Below are 27339 nucleotides of genomic sequence, written 5' to 3' on the forward strand. Positions count from 1 at the left end.
CAGGAAGGAGCCCTTTTGAATAACACAGGCTCCGGGACAAAAGAGTCTTGGGTGAGCTCTATACTTTGGAGCTTGGCAAACCTAGTTCCAAACCCACCAATTTACCGAGGACTCTATCCATTTTGCTGACCTTTAATTTTGTCCATCTGTTCACATTCATCTGTTCACCTGTCTAAACATTTTTAAAATTATAGTGTGTGTGTGTGTGTGTGTGTGTGTGTGTGTGAGAGAGAGAGAGAGAGAGAGAGAGAGAGAGAGAGAGAGGAGAGAGGGAGAGAGAGAGAGAGAGGGGGAGAGAGAGAGAGAGAGAGAGAGAGAGAGAGAGAGAGAGAGAGAGAGAGGGAGAATTCAAGATTGTCACAATACTCTTGCAGAGGTCAGAAGACAACTTTCAGGAGTCAGTTCTCTCCTTTCACCATGTGAGTCCCAAAGACTGCACTCCTATCAGCGCCTTTAACCCGTCGAGCCATCTTACCGGCCCGCTATAGAGCCATGTATTTGTCGTCTGTAGTCATTCTCTCTGCTCCACATTGCTATCCCTTTATTCATCTTAGCGACTGTTCACCTGCAATTCTGTTCATCCATCTGCCAGCTTTGCAGTTTGTCACAGAATGAATTTTGGCCTTGACATTCCTGTATCCTAGGAAACTCCCCAGTGCGGGGCAAACCAGGACTGTCTGTCCATCTACCCTTATCCGAGGCATTCGGCAATCGACCCATTGGCACGCAGCCCATCAGTTAGTTACCTCCACTACAGAACATACTGGCTACCCTCCTCACCCAGGACAACGCTCCGCCTCTTCCCTACCCCTCGCCCATTCAGGAAGCCGCCCGAAGCGAATCCCGGCGCCCTAGCAACAGTCTTTCAGGCTGCCTGAGTCTGCTTGCGCGACTTAGGGTGCGAGCCAATAGCGAGGGGCGCCGGGAGCGAGGCTGGGGGGCGGGGCCGAGCCCGGCCGCAGCCATTTTGGTGGAAGAGAAACAATAGGACGGAAGCGTCGCGGGACTGGGCTGTGGCCGCAGGTAACGCCCGCCCCGCACGGCCCGTGGCCCTGTCACCCCGGGGCTCAAGGGAAGAGGTTTTCGGTGCTGTTAGCGGCCGGGCTCCGTGATCCCTGGGAGGCTTTCCAGATGATTTGGGAAAGGGGTCCTCTCGCTGTCATTGTGAAGCGGTCTCCCCCCTTTTTTGTGGAGTCATTTCCCCCTATTTACGGGGGGGGGCATTGTATCTTCTTGTCATTGGGGAGAGTAGCGTTTCCCACTGAGGGGGAGCAGGATCTCTTCCCCCGGCATTGGAGAGGGTCTACTGGAACTGGGGGGTTGGGGGTGGGGGCAGGAGACGACGACTGTCTTTCTCCGTTTTTGAAGCGGTCTTCCTGGGTCTTCCGGTGGGCAGTATCTCTTATCTGAGAGGTCGCCCGGCCACGATCTCCCAGGTCTTTGAGGATGGGGTCTTTATCTTTGGATGAAGGGGTCAGCCGGGATCCTCAGGTACTGCTACCTGGGCCGGCAGATGTGCAGCCATTTTGGGTGTTGAACGTCAGTTGTGCCAGTCAGCTCCTATTTGATCGGGGGAGGGGGGAAGGTGATCTGCGTATCCAACCTTACTTTTTTCCTCCTCCTTCAAGACCTTAAAATCAGAAGATGTCTTTTTTTTTCCCCCCTAATGCTGATGTTCCTACCGCGAGTGCGATTTTGTTCACGTTTGAGAACAAGACTGTATCTTACGCATCCTTCCTAATGACTTGATTAGTTTTAGAATTTTAATTTCTTTCAAATATCAATCTGTGCTAGTGGAAAAATGAGTGGGAAATGTAGGAACTGGTGAAATCTAGTGCTCTTCTTACATGCTAAAGGAAATAGAGCTAGACATCGCATGTAAATAAACATTTCGTTAGCAAAATGTACATAGAGAATATTTGTAAGAAAAAGTACCGAAGGGATCCAGAGGCAGGATCCAGAGAGGGAGGGGGATAAGAGGGGACCAGGGGGGGTGGAAATGGTCAAAATGCGTTGTATACATGTTTGGAATTGTCAACGAATATTTATGAAAATAAAAAGACCCAAAAGAAGCCCTGAAAGTTTTTGAAACAGCAAATATGGTGCTGATACATATTAAATATTTAAAGGACCTTCATTGTTAACAGCATTTTTGTTGATTTTCAATATTTAAAATGTTTGCTGCTTTTGCATTTTCCCCTGGGATAACATTTTAAGAGATGGGAGATACTTATTTACCAAGTTGTTGCCGTGGAGAGTGTAATTGTAGGGTTTTGTTGTTTTAATTTTAGCTGCAGATAGAAATACAAAATGAGTACTTATGCTTGGTGTGAACAGGGCATCTGACTGCCTACCACATTTTTTTGGACATCAAATGGGTTGAACTGTTGACTGTTACTCAGACTGGTCCACCTACCTTTACTCTAATTTTCTGTTACAAGTAGAATTCAAGTGCGTCAGTAGCAGGACTAGACCTGTTACCGTTGTCAAAACCAATTTGTCCTATGTAATAGACTTCTTTGGTGCTTTGGAGTTTCCTAGGATCCAGATTTTGGTCTTTACAACCAAGTATCTGAGCATTAGAATGAACCAGGGTTAATTGCTGACTGATGAAACTTCCTTTCCTTTGCAGAGGATGTCAGGGCCTTTTGTAAGCCCCAGAGATGTCACTGGTATCTAGGCAACAAGGATGAGTTTGAACCTTCCTGAGGCCAGCTTGTTGAGGTGGAAATTTTCCATTGTTGGCTCATAAAGAGGATACACTGGGGAAGATTTTCCCTTTTAAGAGAAGAGGTTTGTGTGTTTGAGACTTGGTCTCATAGACCTGCCTGCCCCTGCCTCTGATGTGCCAGGATTAGAGGTGTTTGCCCTAATGCTCACAAGGGAAATTATTTCATATCGTGGAAGGACTATTTTATAAATAGACCATATTATTTACGATAGAAAATAATAAGGAGATGATTTTAGTATGATTACATTTTTTTTTTTTTTTGGTTCTTTTTTTCGGAGCTGGGGACCGAACCCAGGGCCTTGCGCTTCCTAGGCAAGCGCTCTACCACTGAGCTAAATCCCCAACCCGTATGATTACATTTTAAAGCATATTTTATTTTATTTTTTTGGGACAGAGCTTCTCTGCGTCACCTTGGCTGTCCTAGAACTTGCTTGGTAGACCAGCCGTCCTCAAATACAAAAGACCTGCCTACCTCTGCCTCCCTAGTCCTGAGCCATCACAAGTACTTTTTTTTTTTTTTGGTATTTTGTCCTTATGTAGGTGCACCAGAGGGCACGAGATCCCATGGGGCTACGGTTGTAGACTGATGAGAGCTGCCTTGTGGGTGCTGGGAATTGAACTCAGGACCTCTGGAAGAGTAGGCAGTGTGCTTAACCATTGAGCAACCTCTCCAATCCTTTGCCTCACTCTTTAAAGAAGGAAAAATAGAAGAAAGCTGAATTTTGGAAGGTGTATATCCCAGAAATGTTTTCGTTGTTTTGCTTTGAGTCTCAGATCCAGGACTTTTGAAATCATACTTGAGTGATATCCCCATAGCCCCAAAAATGTAACTTTGTTTACACATTTTAGAGTGCTGAAGACAAGAAGTTTTGGAGTTGTGAGTGAATCCCGGTACTCAAAAATGAGGTAGGAGGTTCACAAAGTCAGGCTTGCTTGTGCTGTGTAGCAAGTCCATGTCTTAAGAGGAAGAAAAAGCTAGCTATCCAATCTACAGTGCCATTACTCTGCTTAACATCTTGTAATTCCTTATTTTTTTTAAAGGTCTCCTATATACTGGCCCATCTGAAGTTTTTACTTCAGATTTGTTTAACTCATGGATGCAGATCTGCTCATAGCACTCTGACTGAGCTGGCTCTTTAGTCTCTTCAGTTTACCTGCTCCTCTGGCTTCTTGTGATATGGTTATTGAAGCAGCTGCGGGATAGAGCCTCTGGTTTTTGTTGACCATTCCCTGTGCTTACTGACCTTTGGCTGTGATGAGTAGCTGCATTTGAAGCCTCCCTCTTGTTAATCTTTCGTGTCAGAAGTTGAGAAAGAGCCACCAAGCCGTATTCAGCTTGTTGCAGACCTGTGATCCAGAGACAATTCTAAGTCCACACAGCCAAGGCAGTGTGGGAAGAGCTCCGTCTTTAAAACTTTTAAATCTCTTGTTATTCTCTTTGTGTATAGTTTGTGAGAGAGACAGGGTACTTATGGAGGACAGACTCTGGAATATTGTGGATTGATCAGTTCTCTTTCTGTTTGTATGTGCTTCAAGGAACAAATTCAAGCTGCCAGGCTTATGCAGCAAGCACCAGTTGATCCATCTCTGGCCCCTGAGGGGTCTTTTGTTTTGTTTTGTTTTGTTTTTTTCCACCAATGTGAAATTTAGTTCAGGCTCAAATAGTAGGGAGGATTACATACCCCAAATCTAGTGTGGTTGGTCAGTGTCTACAGAAACTTTCACAAAGAATGAAAATGCTAACAGCTACAGCTACTATTAAATTCCTGTGCTGGGGGCTGGGGATTTAGCTCAGTGGTAGAGCGCTTACCTAGGAAGTGCAAGGCCCTGGGTTCGGTCCCCAGCTCCGAAAAAAAGAACCAAAAAAAAAAAAAAAAATTCCTGTGCTGGAACTCTCTGTGGTACATACTTCATTCCTGTTTTCCATCTAGTTCCTGTCAAGTGTTTCATCCTAATCACCTTGCTCTGAGCTGATGGATTTCAGTCCTCAGGTTTCTTGAATCTTGGTGTCTGGGAGATTGCAGTCCAGTGTCTGCTTTCTAAGCTCCTGAGTGTAGCCAAAATCACCCAGGGGGTCTTCTATCTGCTTGCTTCTTTCAGTTCTAGGAATGGAATCCAGGGCCTATGCATGCCAGACAAGTGCACTGACCCTGAGCTCCATGTTTAACCCTCACCGCCTTTAAAATTAATCTATCCATCCATCTTTATTTATTTATTTATTTATTTGATTTGATTTAGTAAAGACTGGAAAATTTCTCAACTGGTCTTGAGCTTCCCTTGTTATCTGGGTAGCCCTTGAGCTTATATCCTCCTGCCTCAGCCTCCCAAGGAGCTGGGCTTCCATGGCTGTGCCATCAAGGCCAACTTTTTTGTCTGCCCTGTCATAGAAGATCTCTATAAAACTTTCTGCTCACTTTGGATTATTCTTGCTTCTTTTTTTTTTTTTTTTTTTTTTGGAGCTGGGGACCGAACCCAGGGCCTTGCGCTTCCTAGGCAAGCGCTCTACCACTGAGCTAAATCCCCAACCCCTGGATTATTCTTAATACAACAGAAATTCATAGTTGATCAAAATAGTGTTTATCCATTAATCTTTTTAGTTTTTTTAATATTTATTTATTAAATGTATATGAGTATACTGTAGCTGTCGTCAGACACACCAGAAAAGAGAGGGCATCAGATCCCATTATAGATGGTTGCAAGCCACCATGTGGTTGCTGGGATTTGAACTCAGGACCTCTGGAAGAGCAGTCAGTGCTCTTAACCGCTGAGCCATCTCTCCGGCCCTTATCCATTAATTTTACCACTCATTTAAAAATGGTCTAAAGCCAGGTGTGGTTCCCCCCATTCTCTGAGCACTTATGGGGCTGAGGCAGGACTGCCTGTTTTTAAGACCAGCCTGCACTGTTTATCAAGACTCTGTCTCAGTAAAAGGGACGAGGAAAGGAAGAAAAAGAAGTTAGTTGCTGAAGTTCAGATCTAAAGAAGGAAGAATAAAGCTTGTGTTTTAATGGAATAAAATGTGTTATAGACCAAAAAGCAGAGCTCCTGGCCTGGTGATTGCTTTTTCATTGTGAGGAGAGGAATGAGTGCAAGCAGTTGATTTCAGGGTGGGACTTCACACAGCTGGACTTAAGAGCGGATGCTCCCTCTCTTCTACTGACCCTATATGATATTAATGGCTCCATATGGGCCTTATCGCTCTGTCTTTTTTTTTTTTTTTTTTTTTTTTTTTTGGTTTTTTTTTTTCGGAGCTGGGGACCGAACCCAGGGCCTTGCGCTTCCTAGGTAAGCGCTCTACCACTGAGCTAAATCCCCAGCCCCCTTATTGCTCTGTCTTAAATCCCTCCGTTCATACTAGCTCTCAGCACCCTACCAGTCCTTGTCCTGAGGTTTGTGCTTCTCTTCTGGCTGGGGCTGCTTTAGGACCAACAAACAGCCTTTCCAAACTCTAGCTGCACACACAGAAATGTGATGTCCCATGGGGCTGCAGGCACTTGTCTCTGCTCCACTGGGGAATACAAAAATATTGCACCACCCTTTGCTGCTTATTTTAGGAGAGTAACAGACTGTTGTTGTTCTGTAAGTATAAAATGAACAGTGGATAATAATATAATAATATTTTCTCTAGCTGTTCTCCCTACCCAAATTTTAATTTTTAATTTTTTATACTATTTTTTGAAATCAGTTGCTAGAGACAGAAGTTTGTTTTCTTTCTTTCTTTTTTTTTTTTTTTTTCTTTTCTTTTTTTCGGAGCTGGGGACCGAACCCAGGGCCTTGTGCTTGCTAGGCAAGTGCTCTACCGCTGAGCTAAATCCCCAACCCAAGACAGAAGTTTTTAACATAGCTGTACAAAGAACTTCTGTTTTGTTTTGTTTTTTTTTTTGAGACCGGATCTAAGCATGTCACTCTGGCTAAGTTTGCAGTGTAGACCAGGCTGAGTGAGCTTGGAGAGGTCTGCCTGCCACGCACCGGCACACCCAGCACTTTATTTCCTGAGATGGAGTCTCACTTAAGAGAACATGTCAGCCTTTTGAGTGTTGAGACTATGTGTGACCTGCTGCACTGCCTACCACCTAAATTCTTACCTGTCTCAGTCTTGAATTGTCTTTACACAGAACCCCCAGATATCTGCCTGCCTCTGCCTCCGAGTGTTGGGGAGCTGGTACTAAACTCATGTGCCACTATACCGGGCTGTTTGCAGCTTTCTTACCATGCATATTCGAATGTGCAGATGTAGGTCCCGATTCTTTGGTCTTCGTGGGATTTGTGTAGGGCCTTCAGTGACTGAAAAGTGCCTTCCCAAGGCCTCATGCGTGATAACGTCATTGCGCAGTTGGGATGTTCTGTCTGCATTGAGAACTCTGAGCCCATGGTAAACGGTCCTGGAACATTTGGGAGTATAGACCTTTGTGGGGGTGACAGGTGGCAGCTGTTCATAGATCTGTGGCCTGAATATTGATAAGTGTGGTTAACTGGCCAAATAAGGCCTGGGAAAGGAAAGGACAGGAATGTATTTGTTTCTCAGAGTCTTTACTTTGGAAGCTACATAATTTTCTTGTTGTAAGAGAAAGAATAGGAATGAATGCTTATGCACATGGCACACCGAGTGATGATGTCAAAGTGCAAGTGCTCTTTTAGTATTCGGTCCTCATTCCTCAGTTTCGTTTTCCTTGACCGGAGCATACGTATCTTCTCACAAAACTACAAATATAGCCGGGTTTGTTTTCCTTGAAGTAGACTTTAAAGACGGTTTAGAAGCCTCGGGTTTGGGAAGGCTGTTTAGGACATAGTGTTATGAATGGTACTGTCTTAGAAGTTTTCTCACAAGGCTGGCTGGCTTGCTTTCTTTTTTTTTTTCTCTTTTCCTTTTTCTGGTTTGTTCCTGGAGGAAAGCTGACTGTCCATAGACAGAATCAGTGAACGTGTAATATTGTTGTAAAGCCTAGAGGTACAATATTTGCCTGAAGGCGGTCTCGAGAAGACCCAGAGGAGGTTACTAAAGTTGTTTGAGGCACAGGATCTGATGTTGCATAGGGCTGACCCTTGTTTCAGTTCACTGGGGGTGCTGGCTGGAGCATGTTGGGGTTGACTGTCCATGAAGTCCACATCATTTTGGTACCCTTTGTTTCAGATTTGGGATTAAAAGAAGCGCTGAAGACAGGGAGCATAGAATCTTGTCTGGAGCTGACAGCATTTCTTAGGATGTCACCCACATCACCTCTTAGCTTCCATGCATTGGCACACACACTTATGTGCACACACACACTGTTTGTTTGTTTGCTTGCTTTTTCTTAAATAAGAAATAAACTTGGGGTTGGGGATTTAGCTCAGTGGTAGAGCACTTGCCTAGCAAACGCAAGGCCCTGGGTTCGGTCGCCAGCTCCGAAAAAAAAAAGAAAAAAAAAAAAAAAAAGAAACGTGTAGAAAATGGATACTCAGTTTTGAAGTGCAGAGGTGGAGTCTGTGCAGGGCTTTCGTGCCTTGTCTCTGTACCTACTGCTCCTGGAGGTTCATCGACTGCTGTGGGTGGGGAGAGCCTTAGAGCAAGCAAAGAAGCCCTAACTCCTTGAGGTTAGAATGATTCTGTGCTCTTGGCAGTGAGTCCTTGATTTCAGGCATCTGTTGTTTTTCTGTGCCGAGACCTGGATAATAAGTGCCTCATGTTCACACCTGTAAGGACAGTAATCAGTACCTCTCCCAGAGAGTTGTAAGAATGGAGGAGCCATGTAAACAGTAAGTGTTTAATAAACAAGAGCTCATGGTGGTTCAGGCCTATAATCTCAGCACTCAGGAGGTCAAAGCAGAAGGATGGTGATTTTAAAGCCAACCTGAGTGACATAGGTAGACTGTTGTTTCAAAACAAAACATGGCCAGGAATGTTCTCCTAATACTGTGTATAGCCCCGGATTCAATCCCCACCATACACAAGTTCTGTGTAGTGCTCACCTATAATTCCAGCACTTAGGAGGTAAACTTAAGAGGATCAGAAGTTCAAAGTGATTCTCAGCTACCTAGCAAGTTCAAGGCCAAACTGGGCTACAGGAGACCCTGTTTCAAAGAAAGCAAAACCCCCAGCACTTATTTCTGTTAAAATCTACCCCATTATTATTGAAAGTTGAGAAGTTGGTTGTTTTCTCCTCTGATTATCCTGTGCCTTACAGGATTAAGTATTATAACCTGGGTCATAATCTTCACTTGGGGAAATGTGAACCATTTCTCACAGATTCCAATATGGAGTGAATTTCTTAAGCCCAAAGTATGTGCTACATCAGTGTTGCTCGGTGGGTAGTTCAAAACCCTTGAAGAGCTGGGAAACTGTCTTTGTTTTTATATCAGTTTTGGGAATACTCCACCATTCTGTTTTCTCTCCTGGTGTTAAAAGTAAGGTATGGTCAGAATTAGTATTTAAAGGAGTTTCAAATACTCTATGCATGTGAAGGTCAGTAGACAACTTACGGGGGTCAGTTCTTCACACTAGGTTCCAGGAATTGAACCTAAGTGGTCAGACACAACTGCAAAAACCTTTACCCAATGAACCATGTTTTAAAAAATATATTTTTAGGGACTGGAGAGATGGCTCACTGACTGCTCTTCTAGAGGTCTTGAGTTCAAATCCCAGCAAACACATGGTGGCTCACAACCATCTGTAATGAGATCTGATGCCCTCTTCTGGTGTGTCTGAAGACGGTGTTCTTAAATATAATAAATAAATCTTTAAAAATTATTTTTAAATACTTATGTGCACGGATGTTTTTGCCTACTTGTATGTGTGTGCACCACTTGCATGTCTGGTGCCAGTGGAAACCAGAGAGGGTGTCCATCTCCTGAGACTGGGGTTATAGACAGTTGTAAGCTGACATGTGGGTGCTGGGAATTGAACCCAGGTCTTTTGGAAGAGTACCACTGCTCTTAACCGCTAAGCCATCTCCTCAACCCCACATTTAATCATCTTAGCAGCCCCATTTCAACATTTTAAATTGATAGTTTGTTGTGACATAAGCTGATACGATTCTTACCTAGTCTGCCCTTCTCCCTCTCTTTCTCCTCTGCTCTTCTCCCGCCTCCTTTCTCTTTGCTTTTTTTTTCTTGTTTTTTGAGATTGGGTCTTGGTATGTGTAACCCAGACTGGTCACTCACTCCCGAGCTGGCCACTGACTCCAGATCTTTCTCCCTTCACCTTCTGAGAGTCAGAATTGGAGAGTGCCACTAACCCTGAGAGCTAGTACTTTCTGTAAGTCTTTATAGTTCAAACAATGGAGATTGCATAGCTTCAGTCCTCATGTTTCTGCCTCCGGTGCTGGGATCACAGGTGTGTGCCTCTATGCCTGCTTGCTAAAATTCCTTCTTCTGTTCATTTTATCATAGATTGTATTCCCCTTGCTGCATCTATGGAAACTCAGGAAATGAGATGCTAGGTTTTCTCCCAGGTCAGCTTTCTGAGACACCTAGCCTACAGTTGCCTGGCAGACTTATTGCTGGAGAGGCTTGCTGTATACACTTGAGAGCAACTCATGATGTCGTTTTACTTTACCTGCAAAATATGACTTCTTTCATTGACAGTAGAACACCCTGATCTCCTTGAATCTTTGTGATTTAATAGGCGAAGAATTTCTGAATTCTAGTTTATTTGTGTTAAACTATAATTGAATAGAAATTTTACAGTTACAATTTAAGAGGTGATTCTATTAAACTGTTGTCTTGCTTGATTTTCCACAAGAAAGGATTTCCTAAAAGGTTAGTTGTTGTAACATTAAGCATCTGGGTTTGGCTAGGTACGGTAGGATACACCTGTAATTGCCAGAGGATCACTGCAAGTTTAAGATCATCTAGGCTATACAGTGACACTGTCTCAAAAAAAAAAAATAAAAAGGTTGCCAGACAGCGATGGTATACATTAGTCCCAGCACTAGAGAAGCAGAGGGAGACAGATCTCTTGAGTTTGAGGCCAGCCTCGTCTACAGAATTAGTTCTGAGACAGCCAGAGCTACACAGAGAAACCCTGTCTCAAAAAAACAAAACTAGACTAAACTAAATAAAGTCTCAAAAATCAAAATCACGGGTTGGGGATTTAGCTCAGCGGTAGAGCGCTTGCCTAGTAAACGCAAGGCCCTGGGTTTGGTCCCCAGCTCTGAAAAAAAAAAAAAAAAAAAGAAGAAGGAAAAAAAAATCAAAATCACCAGGTAGAGTGGTGCATGACTTTAATCCACGCACTTTGGGTGAAGGTTGGGTAATGGACTGAGGAAGGCAGATACCTGTGAGTTTGAGGCTAACTTGGTCTACATAGTGAGCTTCAATTTAAGGCCAGCCAGAAGTACAACTGAGGTCCTGTCTTAAAAACAAACACCAAGGGGTTGGGGATTTAGCTCAGTGGTAGAGCGCTTGCCTAGGAAGCACAAGGCCCTGGGTTCGGTCCCCAGCTCCGAAAAAAAAGAACCAAAAAAAAAACAAACAAAAAAAAAACAAACAAACACCAAGAGCCTAGGGTTTCCCCTGCTGGAATGCTACCATACCAACTGGTCCTAGATGGTACATTTATACTTGTTTAGGCAGACTTGATAATGTGTCTGTAATAAGTGTTTGCACTGGGCTGTGCTTGGAATGTGAAGCGTGCAGCATGCCCTCACAGCTGTGCTCACTGTATCGTCGGTATGGGTTTCCCTTCACATCCTGATGATCTATGATGATAATACACACGATGTGGTAGTGTTGCAGGAGTTCTGTGGAACACCTCTTCTGTGCTGCTGGGGTTTGTTGTTTGTTTTGTACTCTGGAGATTCAAGAGTAAACCAAAGAGCCACAATGTCTTATATCGGACTGGAGAGATGGCTCAGCAGTAAGAACACTGGCTGAGGGGTGGGGATTTAGCTCAGTGGTAGAGCGCTTGTCTAGCAAGCGCAAGGCCCTGGGTTTGGTCCCCAGCTCTGAAAAAAAAAAGAAAAAAATAAAAGAACACTGGCTGCCTCCCACAGGACCAGGGTTCAATTCCCAATACCCCTATGATGGCTCAGCAACAACTCTCTGTAACTCCAGTCTCAGAAAATCAACACTCTTGTAGCTTCTGTGCTAGCACATAGTGCATAGACACACACACAAGCAGTTTATACATATAAAATAAAATAAATTTTGTTTTTAATTCTAGGCTGGCACGGTAGTGCACATATCAATAAATCTTTGCATTTGAGGCAGAGGCAAACAGATCTCTTGAGTTTGAGGCCAGCTTGTTCTGTATATTGAGTTCTAGGCCAACCAAGGCTACAATAAGGAGAACCTGTCTCAAAAACAAACAACAACAAAAAAACCTTAGTCCACAGAACTTGTTTCAAGCAGAGGTGAGAAAAGGAGACAGAATGTATAAGCACAGTATGTTCTGTGGTGACAGACAGGCAAGGAGGAGAAAGTAAAACAAGGGTCATAGGCCAGTGAGGCTGGGACAGTGGGGTTGGAGGTGGGGAGTTAAGGATCAGGAAGATTTCAGGTGACATCTGTACTTAGCCATTCTGGAGGCTCAAGCAGGAGGATCATTAGAGACTAACTCCTGAGGCCAGCATGGGCAGCCCAGTAGGACACTCTCTCCCAGCCCCTCTCACTGGAACCAGAGCCTGGGAAAAGCCAAGTATGTGGCCCTTGCATAATGAGTTGAGAGCTGGGAGTGGCATAGATTCTGATCCTCGCTAGCCAGTCTGGAGGATTGTGAGTTCAGAGCTAGCCTGGGCAAACACACATACGGCAACCACCACCACCACCACCACAACACCAACACAGACACACACACACACATTATGTATGTATGTATGTATGTATGTATGTGCGTATATAAAAACTAGAATGATGTAATTTTGACCAGGCTGACCTAGGCATACGTGACTGAAGATGTACAGAAAGAGGCAACTTTAAGTCCATGATTTGACGAGTTCCTGGCAGATTTATCCTAGTCACATACTCTTCAGGCCACCTACAACCCCCGAGAGTTTCTGGGGCCTCAGTCAACTCTGTCCTCTGCTTTGGCCTGTCAGTAACTGTTTACCTGTTTTCTGTCACTGTGGATTCTGTGGCTCTGTACTCCTAGCAGCAGTGTAGGAGAATGTCGTGACTGTCCCTGCTAGTGCAGCTGTGGATTGTGTCAGGTGTGCTGAGCAGGTGTTTAGTGGTGCCCCCAGGGCTCCTTGTGGAGATTGACTGGAAAGGCTTGTTTTGTACCATGAGGCTATGTTACCTCACACAGTCCCCCCATGACCACCTGACCCTGGGGCTTTTTTTGAGGCAAAGTAAGTGTCTCCTGTGGATCCATTTGTTGTCTCATTAAGTAAATTCAGAAGGAGTGAGCTAAGAGCCCAGGGGTTTAACATGCAGTACTTAAAAAATAAAAAAGTTAAGGCACTGACAGTTATTGAAGTGGGTTGTACTGTGGGCATGCTGTCCTTTTCTAGAGTTGGTATTTTCTGCTTTTACTCGTAGGTTTGTGAACTACAAGCCAGTGTGGAAAGCTAAAACAGCTGCTAAATTAGAAGCCAGGATTTTGTAGGTCTTCTTGGTCTCCGGAGATTGCAAGAGCTTTACAGTAACCATTGCTAATCCAGGGCTCCTGAAAAACTGAGCCTTAGTCTTTGGGTGTTAGTAAATCACTGGCAGGCTAGGCAGTGACACATGCCTGTAATACACAGCATTTCAGGGTCTGAAGCAGGAAGATTGCTGAAAGTTTTAGGTATATAGCAAGACTCTGCTTTATTAGAAAAACAATTAGTAACCTACTCAAGCTGCCTGTGGAGCAGAGAGAAACAAGTGGGGCAGAGAGTCACCCCCTTTGGTCTTTTCTTTCTTCTGAGGTCTCAAGGGAGAAAGTTGATGGGCTTTGTAATGCTTGGGAAAGTACAGTGTACTTAGAACAGAAACACCCTCCTTACTGCTTCTAAATGTGAGTAGAACAGAACTTATGTGGAATGTTTTATCAAAAAATAAATAACAACCGGAGGAGCAGAGGTCTACATGAAGGTCTACATTTTATGGACCAGAAAATGATCCCTAAAGGAAAAAGGGAACCAAGGACTGGAGTCATTCCCCAATTGAGTGACAAGAGTCTGGCTCCACTTCACCACAGGCTAATCAGTTTTCTAATTCCACTTCACATTTGGACATTTTCTCTGTCACCAGATTTGACTCTGGCAAAGGGAAAAAAAAAAAAAAAGAAATAGTTGGGTGAGGGGGGGTGTGGAAGTGGCCTCTGTCCACACCATGTACAGTACCGGCCTCTGTCCACACCATGTACAGTACCGGCCTCTGTCCACACCATGTACAGTACACCACACTCTACAGAGATGCCATGGAGTCATTTAAAATTTTTCACTGGGGGGGCTGGGGATTTAGCTCAGTGGTAGAGCGCTTACCTAGGAAGCGCAAGGCCCTGGGTTCGGTCCCCAGCTCCGAAAAAAAGAACCAAAAAAAAAAAAAATTTTTTTTCACTGGGGGTTGGGGATTTAGCTCAGTGGTAGAGCGCTTGCCTAGCAAGTGCAAGGCCCTGAGTTCGGTCCCCAGCTCCGAAAAAAAAAAAAGAAAAGAAAAAATTTTTCATTGGAGGGGTAGATGGAAAGATACCCTTAGTTGACTACATTTGAATAGTATGCAGTATGTGTGCCTGTGCAGGTGCGATGCAGTACACTTGTGCCACACACGTATGCATGCATGTTTATATGAATGCATATGTGTGTATAGGTGCACATTAATATAGAACCTACAGGTCAGTCCCCGGTGTTTACTTAGGGGTTGTTCACCTTGGTTTTTCAAGGCAGGGCCTCTGGTGCTAGAGCACCCTGATGAGGTTAAGCTGTCTGGCCAGTGAGCCCCAAGATTCATCTCATCTCGGCCTCCCCAGCACTGGGGTTACAAGCATGACTTACCAAGTCCAGTACTTGTGTAGGCTGTGGGTTTGGTGCTCAGCTGGATTAAGTTATTGCTCCTGCTCTCTTTAGGGGGTGTATTTAAAAACGGTTACTAGTATATGTGTGATGTGTATTTGTATGAGCACAGATGTGGAGGTCAGAGAAAACCCTATGGAATCTATTCTCTCCTTCCACCTTTACATGGCTTCCTGGGACAAGCTCAGGTCATTGGCTTGTATGTTGGACTTATATGGACAATATCAAGCCATCTCTTATGGGGGGAGAGATGAGTTTCAAGAGACCTGGAAAACTCTTGTTTAGTTCAAACTAGTCTTGAACTTGGGGCAGTCCTCTTGCCCCAGCCTCCTAGCCGTGGGCCTGCCTGGTACCTAGCATTACTCCTGTAGCAAAAGCAGATTTATATCTTGACAAAGACTTTGGATTATGTTTCCAAGGCTTGTGCATTGGGGAGCTGTCCTCTGACTGTTTAGTAAGTCCGGTCCCTGACCTATGTGATTCTGGAACTGGTCATGAGCCAGTAGCTTTCCTTTGGTCTCGCTTTCTCAGGAAGTCTGTAGAAACAGTGGTTGGAATACTAGAATGTTTGCATTCTTTTTATTCTTTGATCCTATATGACAGCTTGCCTCATAGGGAAGAGAACACTGGAATAGGTGAGACTTTCTTGCTTTAGCAAGCTCAAACTGTGTCCGAGAATGTATGCCTTCTTATAGTCAGACAGCCTCAACTTTGCCTCACAACTTTGGTTTAAAGGTGTGCCTCAGCATTTGGTGATCAGGAGAGAACTGATAAAAATAGTTGGTGACCTAGAACACTGTGTATCTTTTTAAATGGAGTTAGCCAGCTTCAATCAGTTGTTTTTAGATACAGACGTTAATCATTAAAGCGGGTTCAGCACTACATTGCTAATAAGGTTAATGGGGCTTGGCTTGGCTTTGGGCAAGGGGCAGTGTTTGCGGACACCTGAGAGAGTAAATCGTACTAAACAATACGTAAATTGGTTTTCCCTGTAGTTAAAACCCACTTTATAAAAATATAATTAGCAGAGTAACTTAGGAACCATTTCTCTTTAAGCATGACAACCTTAATTATAAAATTGTAAGGTTTTATCTGAGTACTGTGTTGGAAATTGTGTTTTTACGCCATTGTGGCATTGTGTTTTGCCTGCTGTGGTGGCCAGGTTTGGCAGTTTAGGGGCCCCTGGAGCACAGTCTTTGCTCATCAGTATCTGCCCCACCCGTGTACTTCCCCCTCCCTCTCCCGGTGTTTGTCTCTCCTGGAAGAAGGCGGGGCAGGAGTAGGCGGTGTGGGCGGAGCCCTATGTAAGCTCTTGCTGTTTGTCTTCCTGCTGAGTAGACCAGTGACTGACTGACTGTAAGGCGGTTCCCAGGCTACTTCCAAACCTCATGTCATTGTGTTTGCTTCCGCCAGTGTGTGCTGGCCTGCACAGACCGAGGAGCAGAGATCAAACAGGCGGCTGTAAGGACAGACAGTAAACGGAGGACGAGCTGGCCTCTGGATCCCGCTGCCTCCCCTTTCTCCCTGCTGCCTGTGTCCGGAGGATGAGCCCAGCCTTCAGGACCATGGACGTAGAGCCCCGTACCAAGGGCATCCTGCTGGAGCCCTTTGTCCACCAGGTTGGGGGGCACTCATGCGTTCTCCGGTTCAATGAGACAACCCTGTGCAAGCCCCTGGTTCCGAGGGAGCATCAGTTCTACGAGACCCTCCCAGCTGAGATGCGCAGATTCACTCCCCAGTACAAAGGTGAGCCCCCGGCTGCTAGAGGGGTCGCCAGGCTGGTGAGATGTAAGGGATTTTGCCAGTGGAAGGCCCTGGCAGCGTCCTGGGAGCCCTCCCTCTTCCCATTTACCCTTTTGTTTTCCTCCTCCTCCTCTTGGCCCTCAGCCCAGCACCTCACCCTCAGTTTTCAAGCCCTGGTAAGATTGCTCAATTGTTTTGTTTTCTGGGTTTGCTTTGAGATTGTTTTTGGTAGAAGTATAGTTATTTTTTATGTTCAGGTGTCTCTTGCTCAAGGTAACCCATAACCCCATATGGGGCAGTTCGGGAAGACTTTAGGAGGATTGTACACAGAATTCTTGCTGCCTGCTTTTTGTCCTCCAGAAAACCAGAAGCCCTGGAGATTAGGTAGGCTGGGAGCAGGGTTGAGGCAGATGGAACGCAGGAGTGGGAGGATTGTACAAGCAACTCAAGCCTTTTGCTGTTACGGAATGTCCCCAAAACTGCTGTGAGAAGGCAACGCTTTGATTCACATGTAGTGACTTTTTCTCGTTTTATAATTGTACTCTGAAGAAACATCAGCCACCAGCATGGTGAGGTTTTTCCTGGGGAAGGGAGGAATCTTTTGTAAATCAGAAGAGAACTCATTAAATTAATTTAAAATGTGCATTACCAGGTATAAAAAGACTAGGGCAACTTAGATTCTCCTGGGACAATTGAAACATTGTTCTTTAAAGACAGGGTGGACTGGGTTACCTCTTTCTCTTGGAAATGCATGTGGTGGGACTGGGGGTGTTGGGGACCCTCACTTGGTCCTTTTCTGTTATTTTTTTCCAGGACAAAGCCAAAGTTCCCTTGTTAGCTGGCCACCCCTGCCCCGTTTTTATCCCCTTGGTCGTTCCTTATGCCCACAGGGAAGTGTGGTCCCCTGACACCCCCCCTCCCGCTCCTCTTCGCCCAGAAGTGTCGTCTCTCTCTGAGCACGCATTCCCCTGCAGCAAACAAGCTGGCAGGCAGCAAGGACTGAGCAGATTGAGTGATCGTGGGGCAGAGAGGACTAGGAGGAAAGGTGTTCAGCCAGTCGGTTGTAAGGCGCTCGTCGGCACCGCTGAAGTGCTCCCACCTGACAGACTGTCCAGTTACACATGGCAGGTCCTAGAGACTCAAAAGGGGGAGCTGCTTTCAAGGCTACCTACCATGTCTGTGTTCCTGCCCCTCATCTGCTGGTGTTCATTTTGTTCTTTTGTGACACAAACTACAAAAACCAATAAATGCATAACTGAGAAGGACAAAAGGCTTTTCGCCCACCACGTAGTTGCCTCTGAAGCCTTTGCCAGGTGTCTGTGCTGTGTGGATTGTTTGCCGCTTTATTTTGCTTTGCTTGCCCAGTCTTTCCTCACCCTCAGTGCCTTCACCTGAGGGCATGCCTGTGTTCCCCTGCAGTCAGGCTCTGCCTTAAAGCAAGCCTCCAGGCCGTCGGAGTTTCTGTGTAGGGTATAAAAACTTTCATGAGCTATATAGAGCAATGTTTTTTGTGTCTCTTTTGGGATTAGAAGAGTTACATAAAAATTAATAAACATTTTCAATGATGGAAAAATGTGTCTTGTAATTCTTTGGCCCTTGCTTTCCCTTGTTGAGTGCATTAGAGAGGAAGTCTCTCGGCCATGTTTGCTCCCTAATTGCTTGTCTTGTATGGTGTCACTTCTTTCTAGCTGTTTTGATATTTGTTAGGTTTGCAGATGAGTTTGGGGCCTCTGGCAACATAGAGACTAAGGAACAGGGTAAGAAACAAAACAAATGTTACAATCATGTTATCTAGAATGCATTTTTCTGTGGAATTAAAAGTTGTTTCTGCTCCTCACCCCCATTTCAGGTGTGGTATCAGTACGCTTTGAAGAAGATGAAGACAGGAACTTGTGTTTAATAGCATATCCATTAAAGGGGGACCATGGACCTGTGGATATTGTAGACAATTCAGACTGTGAACCAAAAAGTAAGCTGCTGAGATGGACAAACAAAAAACATCACGTCCTAGAAACAGAAAAGAGTCCCAAGGACTGGGTGCGCCAGCACCGAAAAGAGGAGAAGATGAAGAGGTAGGTGAAGCCTTAGAGGTCCTGCTGGGACTTGGTCATACCTGAGTTCCTACAGCCAGCAGCTCAGGGCAGACCTGTAGGTAATGGGGTGCTGGTTCCACATGCCAGCTGGCTCTGTTGGCTCCAGATTAGAACATGCCATTTAGCATAAATAGCAGAAGTGCCAGCTATCAAAGAAATTCACTCATTCCTTCCACAGCTGCTTTGTGCCCAGTCACAAGCACACTGAAGCCATTCTTCTACTTGAGGTTGCTTGCTAATGGTGGGAGACAGAATGGCAAGTTAGTCTTTGCCAAAGTGAGGTCCCGTGTGGTCAGAACTGTAGAAGTTCCACAGGTTGGCAGAACTTTTGAGAATATAAAATAAAAGTGTTAAGTATGTACTGTGGTTAAGTAGACAATTCCAGTACAGTTTCATCACTTCACTTTTCCCTAGTCCCTAGAGTCAGGGACCTCATGGACCAGGCCAGGAATCATAGAACCTGGGAACAGGGAATGAAGGCTGCCTACCTCATAAGTGGGGAGAAAAGGTCATTGTTGCACCTGGCTATAGAGATTGGTGGTAGATTGCTCCCCTTCAAAACTTATACTCAGCTCCCTAAAGTGTACACACGATAGCATGCACCCATTTGAGATGTGTAACGAGTCTGGGCGACACACATATGTATATTGACATCAGATAAATTCCCATCACTCTTGAAACTTGCTTCATTATTCTTTCATATTTAATTTCAATAATATATTGTGATTTATCAAATCCTTATTTCTTTATAGCCATAAGTTAGAAGAAGAATTTGAGTGGCTAAAGAAGTCTGAAGTCTTATACTACAGTGTAGAAAAAAAGGGAACTGTAAGCTCCCAGCTCAAACACTACAACCCTTGGAGCATGAAGTGTCATCAGCAGCAGCTACAGAGGATGAAGGAGAACGCGAAGCACCGGAACCAGTACAGTATCCTTTGTAAAGGCTCTTCCTCCCAGAGGGAGAGGCAGCAAGGGAGCTGGGAGAGAACTGGGGAAGCAGGCTGGGTAGTTGGTTGGTTTGTGACAGCAGGGTCTGTCAGCCCAGCTGGACTAGAGCACTCTTCTACTTACTGGGCTTGAAGGTGCCTGCCACTGCTCCTGCCTGAAGCCTTCCGTTATAGGGTGTGGGTCTGTGTGCTTGCATATGTGTGTACCACAGCATAAACGAGAGGGTCCGAGGGCGGCTTGCACAAGTCAGTTCTCTCCTTCCGCCAAGGAGGTTCTAAGAATTGAACTCAGGTCATCAGACTTGGTGGCAGGTGTCTTTACCAACTGAGCCATCTAATGGGCCTCGTTTTGTTTTGTACTAGCTATGGCTAATTTCCTCTATTAGAGTTGTGCCCAGGGCAACTGTGATAACTGGGCAGCTGTCTCCTCTCTTAGGAATAAAACCTGGTTTCCGAGTGCAGGTAAGAGAGAAGAGGCTCTCTGAGAACCTCAAGAAGAAGCCATCTTATACAGGATGGATGGGCTTTAGCTGAGGTTGCCAAGAGGCTGCTGGTCCCTGTTTGCAGACTCCTGTAGAATGTATCACAGATTTTTGTCTGCGCAGTTGAGAGGAATGAATCTTCTACACAAGCTGTACAAAAGAAAGCACCAGGATTCTTTTTCTTCCCCTTTCTTTTATCATTCACTAGACTCTTATTTTTTGTTTGTTTTTTTGCACCCAGGCTTGGATTTGGCTGGGGTCAGGAGCTCACCAGTATGTGTGGAGGTGGGAGAACAGCTTGAGAGTCACCTACTGAACCACCTCACTGCTCCCCATCTCCCCCAGGGATTGTGTGTGTGCGCGTCTGTGTCTGTGTCTGTGTCTATGTCTATGTCTGTCTGTCTATCTTTCTCTCTCATATCATGATTTGAAATTCCTCAGAATTTTTTTATTAGAAAAACTGTTTAAAATGGAATTTCTAATTACTTGTCATTCAATCTCATGTCATGATATGTGTATATGCCCAGTGTTCCACAACTGACATTTTTTAAATTATATTTTTTGAGATTATAATTACATCATTTCCACCTTCTCTTCCCTCTAAACTCTCCCATATGCTCTCTTCAAATTCACGGCCTTTCTTTTCATTGACTTGTTATGTGCGCGCGCGTGTGTGTGTGTGTGTGTGTGTGTGTGTGTGTGTACATTGCCTAATATAAATATATCCTAAATATAAATATATATCCTAGATATATATATAGCCAGCTCAGTCCGTACAGTGTAATTTGTATGCATATTTTCACAGCTGACCATTTGATATTTATGTGTTCTTCCCTGGGGAAGACTGTTTCTCCGACTCCCAGCATTTCTTACCTGTGGTTCTTTGTATAGCATTGAGGCCTTGTGGACTTTACCTTGTCCTCTTCAACATGTCTGTGGTTGTCCTTGTTGAGCTCATGTTTAGGCAGGCATGTTGGTGACTGTGAGTGTAGCTTCTGACATTCCTGGGAGGTACAGTCTCACATTGAACTTCTGACCTTCTGGCTCCTACAACCTTTTTGCCCCTTCTTCAGTATTCTCTGAGACTTAGGGGCAGGGCTTGTGTTGTAAATGTATTCCTTGGGACTGGGCTCCACAACTCTGTATTTTGTTTGGTTGTAGTTCTCTGGGAAGAGAAGTTTCCCTTGTTGAGGAGTGAGGGCTACAGTCAATCATGTTAGGTCTTAGGGACAGATGACAGCTTTTTTTTCTCTTTCTTTTGGTACTGGGAGATTCATCAATCTAAACAAACCCTTTTACCATTGGGCTAACTTAGGTAACCTACCCTTGTTCAGTTTTTAATTATTTTCCTAAATTTGATTGTGAAGCAAGTCTGAGATGTATCATTCTCTCTGTTTATACCTTATCATGTATCCCCAAAATGTAAAAATATTTTAGTATGAGGACCAGTTTGATTCCCAGCATCCATGTAACAGCAGCTGGACACAACTGTAATTCGGGCATTGGGAAGTAGACACAGGAGATCCCTGGGGATCATTAGCTAGCCACTCTAGCCAAATCATGAAGTACCAGGTTTTGTGTAAGTAAGACCTTGTCTCCAAAAAATAAATAAATAAACAAACAAACAAACAAAGGTAGAAAGTGATGGAAGACAACAGCTTCAGCCTCTGTTCTCCACACACATGTACACATATACACAAACATATACACATATGTGAACATGTGTGTACATCCACAAAAATATTTTAAAACATTGATACAGTTCTACTTATAGAGACTAATTCTTTACTACAAAATACCTGTTTTCACTGGGTGGTGGTGGTAATTCCAGGACCTGGGAGGCAGAGGCCAGCCTGGTCTGTAGAGCAAGTCCAGGACAGCCAGGGGTACACACAGGACAGCCAGGGCACACAGAGAAGCATTGTCAGAACAGGGTACACAGAGAAGCATTGTGTCAGAACAGGGGTTTGTGGGGGGTGGAGGGGGACAGAGACACACAGACAAAGACAGTAAGAATGAACGAGTGCTTATTTCATATTCATAATTTCTACTTGTCTCAATAAATGTCTTTTTTATTGTTGGTTAGTTTAAGGGGCAGATCCATATAGAATTCTTAATATAGCATTGGATTTGAAATGTTTGAGACTTTTAAGGTATTATTTTTTCTTTTTAGATATTTCTTGCCAGAGCATGTAAATAAGGACCAGGACTAGAAAGATGTGTCTGTGGTTAGACAAGGCTTCTCTATAGAAAGACAAAGACCTGGATTTGGATCCCCAGTACAGAGAAGTCAGCATGACAGACAGCACAGGTCTGCAATCATCGGTGGAGTGCAGAGACAGGAAGTCTCCTGGAACTTTTCTGGAGACCAGCTGGTCTCGTCAGTTAATGCGTTCCAGGTTCAGTTATGACGCCTATCTCACAGTGTAAGGTGGGAGAAGGCCCCGGACAGCTAGAGTTCTTCAGCACTAACACATGCATGTTCACATTTGAAGAACGTGGAGTTTCCCATGATCTGAATTTTACTTAGTACATCTGTTGGGTGATTTTCTAATTTTGTTAGTCTTTAGCTGGAATTCTACAAGGAATAGCCTTGCGATACAGTTGGAAAGAGAGATGAAATGTCTGCCTGCCTTTGATTACTAGATGTGTGGAATAATGAGTAAGTGGGTCCTAATCCTCCACAGGTGTCCACCACAGTGAGATTTTTAGCATCATTTCAAGTATGTGAATTAAGCATATTAGATATATTTTTATCGAGAACAGGCTTTGTTCATTCTATTGGGGATCAAACCCAGGGCCTTGGGCTTGCTCAACAAGCTCTCTCTTACTGAGTGAGCCACATCTCCAGCCTACACTGATATCTTTACTGATCCTAAAAGTCCCAAGTTCAACAGTCTTTAGTTGTCTTTCTCTCTGGTTTGAAAAAGAGGATCTAGGAGATGACCGTGTATATTTGCTGTCCCAGGAGCTAATGTAAACCTTCTTAATGCAGAAGGCAGTAAACCTTTTCTGTAAAGAACTAAATATTTCATGTTTTATAACCCGTACAGTCTTTTGTCACAACTCTGCCACTACAACATCTGTAGATATTAATATAAATGGATTAGTGTAGCTGCATTTTAATAAAACTTGAAAGTTACTTGTAACCAAACCTTTTCTTTTAAAAATATTTTCATGTATGATACATGTGTACATGCATGTGAGGGGTAAGCAGATGCCATGGTAACCTGTAGAGATTGGAGAAGAGCCTCATGTCAGTCCTCTCCTTCCAGCTTATTTGAGGCAGTGTCTGTTGTCACTTCTCTGTGTACTTACTCCAGGCTATCCAGTCCTCAAACTTCAGGAAATTCTGCCATCACCTCACATCTCATCTTAAACATGCATATGCAGCATTATGCAGGCATATGCAGCCATATCCAGACTTTGCAGGGATTCTGAGGATCCAAACAGATCAGAATTAACCATCATTTTCCTAGGTCATAAATATTGTATATTTGATAAAGTATTATACATTTTGCATTAAAAATATAAATTTGAGCGGTAAAGATAGCTGTGTTTGAGTTGACACCACTATTGGAGACCACTAGATCAGTTCCCAGTATCCAACTAGGTGGCTCGTACCCACTTGTAACTCCAGCTCAGAGAATCTGAATCATCACTCTGCACCACCCAATACAGACACACAGAGATACACAGACTTTAGAAATCCTTTTTTCCTTCCTTCCTTCCTTCCTTCCTTCCTTCCTTCCTTCCTTCCTTTTGTTGTTTTGAGCCTGGTCTCTATATGTAGTCCTAGATATCCTAGAGTTTACTGTAGATAAGGCTAGCCTTGATCCTCTTGCCTCTGCCCCCTAAAGACTAAGATTAAAGTTGTACACCACCGTGCTGACTAGAAATCTTTAAATAAAATAATAATAGTAATAATAATTGGGTATGAGGTTGGGGATTTAGCTCAGTGGTAGAGCACTTGCCTAGCAAATGCAAGGCCCTGGGTTCAGTCCCCAGCTCCGGAAAAAAAAAAAGAAAAAAAATAATAATTGGGTATGGTAGCCTGTGCTTTTAATCCCACCACTAAGGAGACAGATGCCAGCAGATCTCCTAGTTTCAGCCCAGCTGGGGCTACACAATGAGGCTCTTATCTAAGACAAAACAAACCCCCCCCCCCAAAAAAAAGGAAAACAGACTATGGCTCGATTGTAGAGTACTTACCTAGGAGGTACAAGGCCCTGGTTCCAACCCCTGCACTCCAGAAATGTAAAATCCATCCCTAGGTTATAAACCATACAACTGTGGGCTATGGGTTACTGATTTCTGTTCTGGGCAGCACTGGTTCCTGATAAATAGGGAATGGTGAAATGGCACTCTGGGCACTCAGAGCCAAGCATGGTTACACAGGCTTGGAACCCAGATGCATGAGATCACTGTGTCCAAGGCCAGTTTGGGCCACAGAATGTGTTCCATAGCAGCCTGTCTACGGCTGTGCATTCTTTCTAGACTTGGCTAGTAAGCAGACATTTTTACAATTGAAACATATTTCATGCTCCTAGTCATAGTTCATATTTCAGGTACAGGATTTATTCATCTTACTTGCTGTTAACATTTATAATTGAAGACAGTGTGCTGTTAGACTGTGATCTTTTACCAAGCCGAGTTCAGGAAAATAGTATGTGTATCCCTGGCTGGGGCCGTGGGCCTCTGATGCATCTGTGCTTTCCTGACAAAGCAAGCAGGGCTGCCTCAGACCTTTCCTTGGCCCTGAACTCCCTCCATGGGAGACAGTACAGCTAGTGGAGAGTGTCCCCCTCCATGGGAGACAGTACAGCTAGTGGAGAGTGTCCCCCTCCATGGGAGACAGTACAGCTAGTGGAGAGTGTCCCCCTCCATGGGAGACAGTACAGCTAGTGGAGAGTGTCCCCCTCCATGGGAGACAGTACAGCTAGTGGAGAGTGTCCCCCTCCATGGGAGACAGTACAGCTAGTGGAGAGTGTCCCCCTCCATGGGAGACAGTACAGCTAGTGGAGAGTGTCCCCCTCCATGGGAGACAGTACAGCTAGTGGAGAGTGTCCCCCTCCATGGGAGACAGTACAGCTAGTGGAGAGTGTCCCCCTCCATGGGAGACAGTACAGCTAGTGGAGAGTGTCCCCCTCCATGGGAGACAGTACAGCTAGTGGAGAGTGTCCCCCTCCATGGGAGACAGTACAGCTAGTGGAGAGTGTCCCCCTCCATGGGAGACAGTACAGCTAGTGGAGAGTGTCCCCCTCCATGGGAGACAGTACAGCTAGTGGAGAGTGTCCCCCTCCATGGGAGACAGTACAGCTAGTGGAGAGTGTCCCCCTCCATGGGAGACAGTACAGCTAGTGGAGAGTGTCCCCCTCCATGGGAGACAGTACAGCTAGTGGAGAGTGTCCCCCTCCATGGGAGACAGTACAGCTAGTGGAGAGTGTCCCCCTCCATGGGAGACAGTACAGCTAGTGGAGAGTGTCCTGTGGGCTTCTTGAGTCATTACATGCAGGTACTTCCTTCTGTGCTGTTGCCCTTAATCACTCAGAATTCATCTTGCTGGAGAACCTGACTTGCCGCTATGAGGTGCCTTGTGTCCTGGACCTCAAGATGGGCACACGCCAGCATGGCGACGATGCTTCAGAGGAAAAAGCAGCTAACCAGATCCGAAAATGTCAGCAGAGCACATCTGCAGTCATTGGCGTTCGAGTGTGTGGCATGCAGGTGATTGTGCCTAGATATTATGACTGTGGTGTAGTGTTCTGAAGTGCTCAGAAGAGCTCACATTTGGGGCACTCTTCCTTGGAACTCCTCCCACTCCGTCTCCCCCACTTGCCCTTAATACACTCAGTTTGCTTCATTTAAAACAGCAAACAGACTTTAGTAGGGATACATCTCAGTAGAGAGCGCACCCACCCAGCATGCTTGAGGCAGTGGGTTTGGTACCCAGAACCCAAAACATTTCCACTAGCTGAAGATAAGCTCAATGGTAGAGTTTGCCTTGTATACACAAGGCCCTGGCTTTGTTCTCCAGCATTAAAGACTGAAATCTCACCAGCCAGTCACATCACCTACATTCACCCAATGGGTATGTCTTAAAATGGCCCTTTGACCCTGACTTGCTGGTCTTTTTCACAGGTGTACCAGGCAGGCACTGGGCAGCTCATGTTCATGAACAAGTACCATGGACGGAAGCTTTCAGTGCAGGGCTTCAAGGAGGCGCTTTTCCAGTTCTTTCACAATGGGCGGTACCTGCGCCGTGAGCTCCTGGGCCCTGTGCTCAAGAAGCTAACTGAGCTTAAGGCCGTGTTGGAGCGACAGGAATCCTACCGCTTCTATTCAAGTTCCCTACTGGTCATTTATGATGGCAAGGAATGGCCAGAGGTGACCCTGGACTCAGATGCTGAGGACTTGGAGGACCTCTCAGAAGAGTCGGCTGATGAGTCTGCTGGTGCCTATGCCTACAAGCCTCTCGGTGCCAGCTCAGTGGACGTGCGCATGATCGACTTTGCACACACCACCTGCAGGCTCTATGGCGAGGACAGTGTGGTGCATGAGGGCCAGGATGCTGGCTATATCTTTGGGCTGCAGAGCCTGATAGACATTGTCACAGAGATAAGTGAGGAGAGTGGGGAGTGAGCTTGCTGGCTAGTCCAGTACCTGAGAGACGCTTTGTGTCCCCCTACAGCTGTGCTGTCGGGAAGCAGGCCAGTATGGCTAGGTGTTGGCCTCTGCAGCCTGGAGCTGATAGACAGTGGCCCCTGTAACCCCCCCCCCCCCAGCCTGAGCCAGCCCCAGATGGCTCAGAGCCTTTTATTTATTTTAACTATTTCTTCAACATTCCACATTTGATGATGCAGATACCTCTTTCTTCCCTGAGTGTAAATGTTCTAATACAGATCTTTTTGTTTATTGTATACAGTGGTGCTGTCATTCTTTCTAAGCATGCAGACTCCCTCCCACCTGCAGAAGCCTTAACCCTGTGTTGTGGTCTCCCAGGCCTGGCACCCACTCATTACAAACACTTAGTTTTATCTAAAGTGTCCCAGTCTAACACTACTTAGCCAGGTCACTGGTTTGTGCTGGCTGGGTCTCTACCACCCTTACACAAAAATCATTTGGTATAGGTTTTCCCATGGCCCTACATAGCTTAAGGAGAAGTTGGACAACAGGTGCTCCAATCCTTGGGCCCAGCTTTTGATTTCTCATAGATAATTGGCAGCAAGTAATTAGTTGCCTGGTCATAGTAATTCAGATATCCCAGACCTCATGCTGGGGTCTCAAGTAGCCACAAGTCTCTGGTCTGTTGGTAGCCATGGTCAGTCCTGGCTTCACCTGTTACCATTCCTGCTCAGCAGTCCTGTAACACAAAGACCAGCCTCATCCTCACAAAGACCAGCCAGCACAGCCCCAGATAGCTACCACTGCTGT

At 45.1% G+C, this 27339-nt stretch overlaps 1 protein-coding gene and 1 non-coding gene across 9 annotated transcripts; one reads left to right on the plus strand and one right to left on the minus strand.

Annotated features, from left to right (window-relative positions):
* The first annotated feature begins 310 nt into the window (after nucleotides 1-310).
* On the plus strand, nucleotides 311-26825 carry Ip6k2 (inositol hexakisphosphate kinase 2). 8 transcript variants are annotated; one of them, XM_063266056.1, is made up of 7 exons: nucleotides 1253-2860; nucleotides 3581-3637; nucleotides 16054-16386; nucleotides 18233-18455; nucleotides 19229-19404; nucleotides 25457-25632; nucleotides 26047-26825. In XM_063266056.1, the coding sequence occupies exons 3-7, from the start codon at nucleotides 16185-16187 to the stop codon at nucleotides 26545-26547; spliced, it is 1278 nt and encodes a 425-aa protein (XP_063122126.1). In that variant the 5' UTR covers nucleotides 1253-2860; nucleotides 3581-3637; nucleotides 16054-16184; the 3' UTR covers nucleotides 26548-26825. The 8 variants fall into 8 exon arrangements, with proteins under 8 accessions (XP_038937973.1, XP_038937972.1, XP_008764786.1 ...); NM_021660.2 differs by having other exon boundaries at nucleotides 2834-2860; nucleotides 16013-16386; XM_008766564.4 differs by lacking the exons at nucleotides 1253-2860; nucleotides 3581-3637 and adding an exon at nucleotides 802-1023.
* LOC120094456 (small nucleolar RNA SNORA28) lies at nucleotides 15222-15370 on the minus strand. The gene has a single exon (XR_005488769.1). It is a non-coding gene; the product is annotated as a small nucleolar RNA SNORA28 (small nucleolar RNA).
* Nucleotides 26826-27339: the final 514 nt, after the last annotated feature.

This window comes from Rattus norvegicus, chromosome 8 (genome assembly GCF_036323735.1).
Source record: "Rattus norvegicus strain BN/NHsdMcwi chromosome 8, GRCr8, whole genome shotgun sequence".
In the NCBI taxonomy this organism is placed as follows: Eukaryota; Metazoa; Chordata; class Mammalia; order Rodentia; family Muridae; genus Rattus; species Rattus norvegicus.